The 8394-nt window shown below is 35.4% G+C and overlaps 1 protein-coding gene across 1 annotated transcript; it reads left to right on the top strand.

The window, feature by feature from the left end:
- On the top strand, window positions 1-8232 carry LOC128855506 (putative gustatory receptor 98b). The gene is made up of 4 exons (XM_054090462.1): window positions 1-972; window positions 3791-3867; window positions 7805-7963; window positions 8032-8232. The coding sequence occupies exons 1-4, from the start codon at window positions 96-98 to the stop codon at window positions 8128-8130; spliced, it is 1212 nt and encodes a 403-aa protein (XP_053946437.1). The 5' UTR covers window positions 1-95; the 3' UTR covers window positions 8131-8232.
- Window positions 8233-8394: the final 162 nt, after the last annotated feature.

Below are 8394 nucleotides of genomic sequence, written 5' to 3'. Positions count from 1 at the left end.
GCCATAGCTTCATGCCACTTCTGTCCCAGAAATAGCCTGTGTTTTTGCAAAAGTGGCTAGTAGGAGCCGCGCCTTCGAGTCGAGTAACACTAAATATGCGTCCTGTGATATTTTCCGAATCCGCGTTAGTAGTCGCTGCCATGCCCTACTTATGGATTTTTTCGCTTTTTGCTGTGATCATACCGCCGTATTTCACTTTACGCTCAACTCTGCGCCCAAGTTGGCTATATCTACTTCACCTAATCTTCGTGCTTTACCTACTAGTGCAATTGGTCGCTAGTTGTTGGATTGCATATATCAACAGTGTGGCGATTAGTAAGTCAGCGATACGAGACTCATTGGATAGCATAACTTTTGTTTTAAATACTGGAATCTGTACTGTTCAGTTGATAGTGCAGATAACGGTATATATTCAAGCACTAACCGGTTCCCATCTACTACGAAACATATTCATTAATGTCGTGCACCTGGAGGGCGATATACGGCAGCATTGCACAGCTGGTTGGTCTCTGCAGTCTATACGCTGGCGCCTATGCCTGCGCACAGGACTTTGGTTGATGGTCATCTGCACCATCGCACCATACCTGAATTATGCACTCAGCAACTATCAACTAACACCAGTTGAACGTGCGATAACGGTGTTTTTCACAACGTTTGTTCAGATCAAAAGTGTTGAGTATTGCGTTAATGTGCAATTGGTGCAAGAGTTGTTGCGCTTGGTGCAACAACAGCTGGTGCATTTGAGACGTGAACTGGTGCGCTGTGAACGATTGGAATCGCGTTCAATTTTGTATGCTGAGTTGCATACGAATCAACAGCTTTTGGCACGTGTCTGGGATTTGTTGAATCGAGTGGAAAGATATTTTTGCATCCCAATGCTTGTGCTCTTCTTCTTGAATGGATTCTCTGTAACACAAACCATACACTGGGCTTATATAAATTTTGAGCGTGACAATTTGAATTTACGTTTATGTAAGTGTAATTTTAGAAAGATACATACATACATACATACGAGTACATATACAAAGTGGCGCAAAATTCATCTTCAATCTTGGTTTTTACGTTTTTACTAAGTCAAAAACAAAAATTGTTTTAACCGATGGAAATCTTTATTTGATCCTTACGCGCTCCGTTACTTGCCTAATTGATTACTGCAGCTATTTAGTTTACAAGTATCAAATATGATCTACGTACGGCGCTATTTCTAAAATTTACAAATCTTCCCATAGGGTGGTTAGTGAACCAATTCGTCAAGATTTTAACTATCATTCCAGCACTGTACATATTATATATCGGACTCGCTATTTTAATTTTTTTATTTACTTGTCTTACTTGACCCAGTGCCAATACAAAATTAATTATTCGTACGTCATGTCCTCACTCCCCGTGGTAAAGGTTTGACATTTACGAAATGGGACGCTATACGCTTGAACAAAATTGGGAAATATTGAAAACCTATTTCCAAAGTGGTGAGTCTTCTTCTCCTTTTTTTCTGATGAAGCATATTTTCACATCGGTGGCTACGTTAATAAGCAAAATTGTCGGATTTGGGGCTCAGAAAATCCACACGTTACTGTAGAGAAGCAAATGTATCCACAACGAGTCACTGTTTGGTGCGGTTTTTGGTCTGGCGGCATCATCGGGCCAATTTTTTTCGAAAATGATCGAGGAGCCGCGGTTACAGTAAATGGCGAGCGTTGCCGTAACATGCTCAACGAGTTATTTCAACAGGACGGTGCAACTTGTCACACTGCCAAAGATACACTCGAACTTTTGGCTACCGTGGCTTGAAAACCGAATAATCAGCCGAAATTCCGATATCAATTGGCCGCCTCGGAGCTGTGATTTAAGCCCGTTGGACTATTTTTTGTGGGAAGCCGTTAAGGACAAATGCCATGCGAACCATCCAGAGACGATTGATGCTTTAAAACACAAAATCGAAGTTGCCATTCATGAAATTGGAGCCCAAACAATCGAAAGTGTGCTTAAAAATTGGGTTGATCGAATGGACTACTGTAAAGCCAGTCGTGGCAGTCATTCGAACGATTTTATTTTTCATTCATAAATGACAATGTTCAATCTTCAAAATAAAAAAAAAAATATTGATTAGTTTTTTGTTTTTTTTATTGCCGATTCAAAAAGCAAATTTTACATGGCCCACCCTCTACTTTCTTCAAAATAATTCATTAGGAAATTTCAAGATTTAAAGATACATTTTTCAAAGGACATTATTGCACTATATTTATCCTTGTGAAAAGAAAAGAATTTTTTAATAGCTGGATGCATCCTCTCTCGTGGAGTGCGTACAAGGATTTAAAAATATTTTCTGAAAATTTGGTCTCGTGAAACTTTAAAGTACTTTAAGAATGAAATTCATAACAAAATGAAAAACTTAGTATATACATCATTACTATATACAATCTATCTATAAATATAGTTTCCCGTGCATGCGAAATTTTTCCTGGATAAAAGGCTCTGTAATACTCACAATTCGATCCGTGTAGAGTAATTATCCAAAACAAGAATGATCCAATTAAATAATTAAAAATTTACACAAATAAATTCAAGTAGTTAGCAGATTATTCCTATCGTTATTGGGTGTAAAAAGTCCTAATTTGCGTGGGGAAATCGTAGAAAAGTAAAATTAGTCAAAATTAAATTCATGAAAAAAGTTATATTACATTTTTCATTTTCCTTTATTCCTTTTTAAGTTTTCTTAGGTAAAATGTACATTGCCCATAAAATAAAATAAAATAATTAAGTATCAATTTAAAGTTAAAAAAACAAAACTAAAAGGAATTTAATTTTTTCCACGTTCTTAACCCTTCTTAAATACAACCTTTTCTGAGGGAGTGTCAAAACTCGAATGGCACAAGTGAGCAAACTTTTAATAATTGAATCATAGTTTACGATGAAATCTACCAAATATTCCAACCCGCAGTCTTAAAGTAAAATTACGTACACAAAGATCTTTGAGAACTTTATATATCCCGATTTCATTGTTCAAAGTTGCTCGACGATTTGCCTGGCATTTTTTATATGTTTTTTTATTCACACAAAGTTTTTAATTTTTGAAATAGGTTGCATTTTTATTTTCATAGAATAATTAGAAATAATTAAATTTGAAATCGTCATTAAGCACTGAAGGCCCCAGTAGCCAGTGTGCTAATTAAGTTAGGGTTATATTGTATATATCTCCTTAAAATAATAATAATAATATTTTCATAGAACGGAATGACAACTCTTGATTTGGGGTTTTTATATTCTTTCTTTGTGAAGCCGATGATGCGAAATATTGCGACGAATATCACCAGATGGCATCGTTCCTTCTGGCGAAGGTCTCCTAGCGATTTGATTCTGCTTGTACAACGCAAAATAATCACCCTGTCGGAAGATTTATAATTGTTTCAAATGGCGTCGTACATAAAAAAAAATAAGAATAATTGATGCTACCCTTCCGTTAGGGGCTTGGGGCCGAGCTCCTCCTCCTATTTGTGACACCGTCTTGATGTTGTTCTATCAACAATATTTGACACTTGTGAACTAGACAGCTGCAGCATATAAACAGACAAGCAATGAAGCGCGTAAAGGTCAAAATAAAGATATTCATTACTCAAAATAATTTTTTTTTTATTTAGAAAGAAAAAAGTTGTTTGAAAACAAAATTGATTATTAATTTTACGCCTCAGACTTGAAATTCGTGTTAGAAGGGTTTGATGTACAAATATTGTATCTATGAATGTTTGTATGTTAATTACTCAAGTTTTATACTTTTTATGTAATTCTGTAGGTCGAATCATCTACACTGTGATGCTTATTGTAACCCTGTTTATACCCTGCTATCTAAGCCAATGCTGTATTGATGAGGTACTGTGAAGCTATTATTATTATTCTATATTTTAACATATTTTTAAAGAATGAGAACGTCATAACCCTCTTATCTGATGAGATACTGGTAATATATTAAATATCGTAATGTATTTTTTACTTACATGCATAAAGGAAAAACTGGTAGGCCTTTATGTATATTTATAAAAAAATCAAATTTTGGGGTTATGGCGTCCTTTGAATTTGTATTTGTATACCCAACTCACTACTAGCGAGCTATATATTTATGCTTGTAATTTTGTTCTAACATGAGATATGGGCACATATATTATACATACATATGAATGCACATATACAAGTACATACTACGAGAAACAAAAAGTTTTGACCATTTACCGTTAGATTTCTTTTGTGTATGGCATATATTGCGTTGACCCTTCCCTTACTATACCACATTTTAAAGATGATATTAAGCTCCAAAAAAATGTTGACAGTTTCATGTTTGATGATACAGAGTTCATAAATTGAGGTAAACAAGACAATAAATATTTGTTATATTCTTCAGCAGCACTAAGACCAAGATGAAAAGTCGGAGCAGCGATTGAAAAAGAAAGTGTGCTGCTTATGGGCCCAATACTATTCGAATACAACAACAAAGCGATGATTCCAATTTTTTTCTGCTAATATGGTAAGATAAGGTAGGTTCGGGTAGGCCAATCGTCGAAGATGTTGATAAATTAATGGAAATCTTGAACTTGGACCGGCATGTGAGCACTTATTTCATTGCCAAAGAAGTGAAAACCAGAAAACTATTATAGTTAGGATCATTTGCCTAAAACTGGTCTCGAAAAGAAGCTCGATGTAGGAGTGCCTCTCGAATTACCGCAAAGAGTGAAACAAAGAGAAATACAAGGTGAAGTCCAAAATAAACAAAACTGGCGTCATAATAATGTTTTCGATGGCGCCATCTTTTAGCTGACTTCCAGTGAAAGCTTGGTGACAATCAGTTCGGTGGAAGCGAAGTCATTGCGACTAAAGTGTCAGTATATGTGTGTCATCGAAATATCAAATTTTGTTTTAAAATCGGTAATACGGCGCTTATTGCGTGATAATGCACCATCTCATCGATCCACTCTTGTGACTGATTTTTTGACTAGAAATCGCATTATAGTCATCAATCACTCTCCGTATTTGCCTGATATGTGTCCCTGTGACTTCTACTTATTCGGAAAATTGCTTTTGTCCATGAAAGGAAAACGTTTTGCGTCCGTAGAGGTCATCCAAAAGGCTTGTACCGACATCCTGAAGGACATTACGGATTCCGGTCAATGACCTGAGACACTCTTTCGAGTTTTTAGATCGCGCAAAACAGTGTATCGAGGCCAAAGGGGACTATTTTAAATAAATAAACTCAAAGTTATCAGAACAAAGCTCCTATCGTGTCTATTTTAACTCACTTTTGTTTATTTTGGACTTCACCTTGTGTAATGAAATTTTGCATTTTTGAAGCAGATGGTCACTGGTGCTGAAAAATACCTATTATATATCATAAAGGGGAACAAGAGCCGAAAAAAATCAAGGATATGCCTTGACGAGACGGCCTAAAACTCTATTCGAACCTCTATTGTCAAAAGGCGATTAAGACAACGGCTGCGTCTATCTTTAACAACACATCAGATATTTAAAGAATTGATACTTAGCGATCATTTCCTTTTCAAGCATTTGCTAAATTTTCTTGATTGTACAAAACTGACGTCTAGATAGGCTTGCGGAATTATGAAATTGGTTTCAAGATGGAGAAAATTTATTCAACAAAACGGAGATATTTTGATCTAAATAAAATAAAAATAAAATAAATCGGATAACCTAACTGTGTTGATCTCATCGATAAAATAAGGGAAAAAGGGTCAACACTTTTCACTTCACTTAATGTGTATGGATGTACATAGGTAAGTATGTATAAGTATTACAAAATGCCCATTAAAGCTTTAAATGGAACACAAAATTAAATATATGTATTGTATATACAGTGGAAAGCAAAACTGTCCGGATGTTTTGCATTAAGAAGGAAAGGTAATGAAAACAATACAAATATAGGTAAGTATATTATTAAAAATATGTATTTTTTTCATTTAATTGAATATTATTTTAAATTATAAAGAACAAAAACTCATATATTTGCTTCAAGAAAAATAGAAAAAATTAAAAAAACAACAATTCCTTTACTCGGACACTTTTGCACCGATTTGTGTTATACACGTTATCACGATATTGCTTTGTTAAAAAGTAACGGTATTTGTCCCGTTTTTTTTTTGCTTGTTGCTAGCTCGTTGTCAATCTTTTACTCCCGTATTTTTGCATTGTTGTTTGACCTGTGAAGTGATTAACTTGATTTTAAATTCAATGAAACAAAAAATCTTTAAAAATGAGGAAAACGCCAAAAGACATTGAAAACAATGTGATAAATTTGTTGAAAAATAATAATTCATGCCGTAAAATTGCTGAAAATTAAATTTAAGTAAGCTTGCAATAATAACCAAGGTGGTCGATCAAGACTGCTATCTGATGGTGATGCCCGGCAGATTGAGCGTTTGCTACATGATAAGGCCATCAAGACACCAAAAAATGCTGCAAAAAGTATTGGCAAGGATGTCAGTTCCTGGACGGCCAGACGCGCATTAAAGAGAATTGGTTTAGTAGCCAGTGTGAAAAAGAAGAAGCCAGCCCTTTCCGATAGAAATGTGAAAAGACGCCTTCATTTCTGCAAGGCCCACAAAAATTGGACGGTAGATGACTGGAAACGGGTTATTTGGAGCGACGAAACGAAAGTTAACAGATACCAGTCTGATGGAAAAGAATACTATTGGCATAGGGCGCATGACCGCATCCAAAAGCACCATGTGAAGGAAACGATGAAACATGGTGGTGGCAGTATTATGGTGTGGGGATGTTTTACCTGGTGGAACATTGGACCTTTGGTGAGAATTCAAGGTACAATGAAGAAGGAGGATTATTTGAATATTCTCCACACAAATTTACCGGATTTTGTTGATGAGAGTGCATATCCGGCCGAAGAAGTTTTTTTTCAACAAGACGGGGATCCGAAGCACACGGCTAAAATAGTTTCCACCTGGCTACAAAACCAATCTTTTAAGACAATGGAATGGCCTGCACAAAGTCCAGACCTGAATCCCATACAAAACTTATGGGCTATTGTTAAGAGAAAGCTGGGAGTATATGAAAACCCTCCGAAAAATGTTGACGAGCTTCGGGAGAGAATACAGCATGAATGGCGAGCTCTTGACCATGATATCATCCAAAAGTTGGTAGAGAGTATGCCAAAACGTATTGAAAGCGTAATTTAAAATAAAGGCCTTTGGACGAAATATTGAATTGCAAATATTAATTGATTTTAAGCAAATCCCTCAATCAGTGCAAAAGTGTCCGAGTAAAGGAATTGTTGTTTTTTTAATTTTTTCTATTTTTCTTGAAGCAAATATATGAGTTTTTGTGCTTTATAATTTAAAATAATATTCAATTAAATGAAAAAAATACATATATTTAATAATATACCTATATTTGTATTGTTTTCATTACCTTTCTTTCTTAATGCAAAACATCCGGACAGTTTTGCTTTCCACTGTATATATACATAAGTCAACAGAACTAGGAACACATTTAAGGATTGTTGATTGTTCGCTGTGTTTGGGACTCGCCACTTTCACGGCATTTCTGGCAGCTCTTTCCAATACTCCAATTCATATTATACTCGCTCAGAACCATTCTAGGATCAAAGCTACATTCTAGGAAGTGCCACTACGTTGTTCAGGTTTGATAAAAAGTTGGCCGTCAGCACAAATTATAATACGAGCTTTTAAGTATAGGTATTTACAGTCATGCACACATACTTCCATACTTGCATGCATATACATATACATAAGATTGCTCAAATATAGTATTCGTTTCTTTAAAAAAGTACAACCGAGTTGGCACGATGCTGCACAAACTAAAAACCGTTGATATTGACGAATTGCTGAGTATGCGATTGCAGGAGTATTCACTTCAACTAATGCACCAACAAATGCTATTCACTTGCGGGGGATTCTTTGACATAAACTTGAAGAATTTTGGTGCGGTAAGTATTAAGTGCTCATACATTAGTGCTAATATTTAATAAAATATTTACTATTGAAATTCATACAGATCATTCTAACGATTACCACGTATGTTGTTATACTCATTCAATTCAAATTACAAGCGGAGACAGAAAATAAGTTAAACGGCGGAGTACGATTTGAATAGTGCCTACCTGCGGTCATCAAAAATAAATGGGTGTTGCAAAACCGAAGTCATAACAAACGAAGTCATTACAAACTAAGCTTTCAAAACCATTTTTGTAGAAACATGCGGTATAAATAAATTTTTTTTTTCACTTATGAAAAGTTAAAGGCATTAATCAAATAAATTCTAATCGTGCCACATGGCAAGATACTTCCCGGGGCACTGCGCCGCGAATGAACTAACGAGGAAAGAGATGGAATTACCTGTGGAAAACTCTACTCAAAG

This window comes from Anastrepha ludens, chromosome 2 (genome assembly GCF_028408465.1).
Source record: "Anastrepha ludens isolate Willacy chromosome 2, idAnaLude1.1, whole genome shotgun sequence".
Classification (NCBI taxonomy): domain Eukaryota; kingdom Metazoa; phylum Arthropoda; class Insecta; order Diptera; family Tephritidae; genus Anastrepha; species Anastrepha ludens.
The sequence above is the reverse complement of the archived record's forward strand: the minus strand, read 5'-3'. Positions and strand labels throughout refer to the sequence as shown.

Bases quoted from the DNA above. Each gene is read 5' to 3' on its own strand.
- LOC128855506 (XM_054090462.1), top strand. From the start codon at position 96: ATGCGTCCTGTGATATTTTCCGAATCCGCGTTAGTAGTCGCTGCCATG. The intron at 973-3,790 runs GTAAGTGTAATT...GTAATTCTGTAG, and splicing joins CAATTTGAATTTACGTTTAT to GTCGAATCATCTACACTGTG. The intron at 3,868-7,804 runs GTACTGTGAAGC...TCTTTAAAAAAG, and splicing joins GCCAATGCTGTATTGATGAG to TACAACCGAGTTGGCACGAT.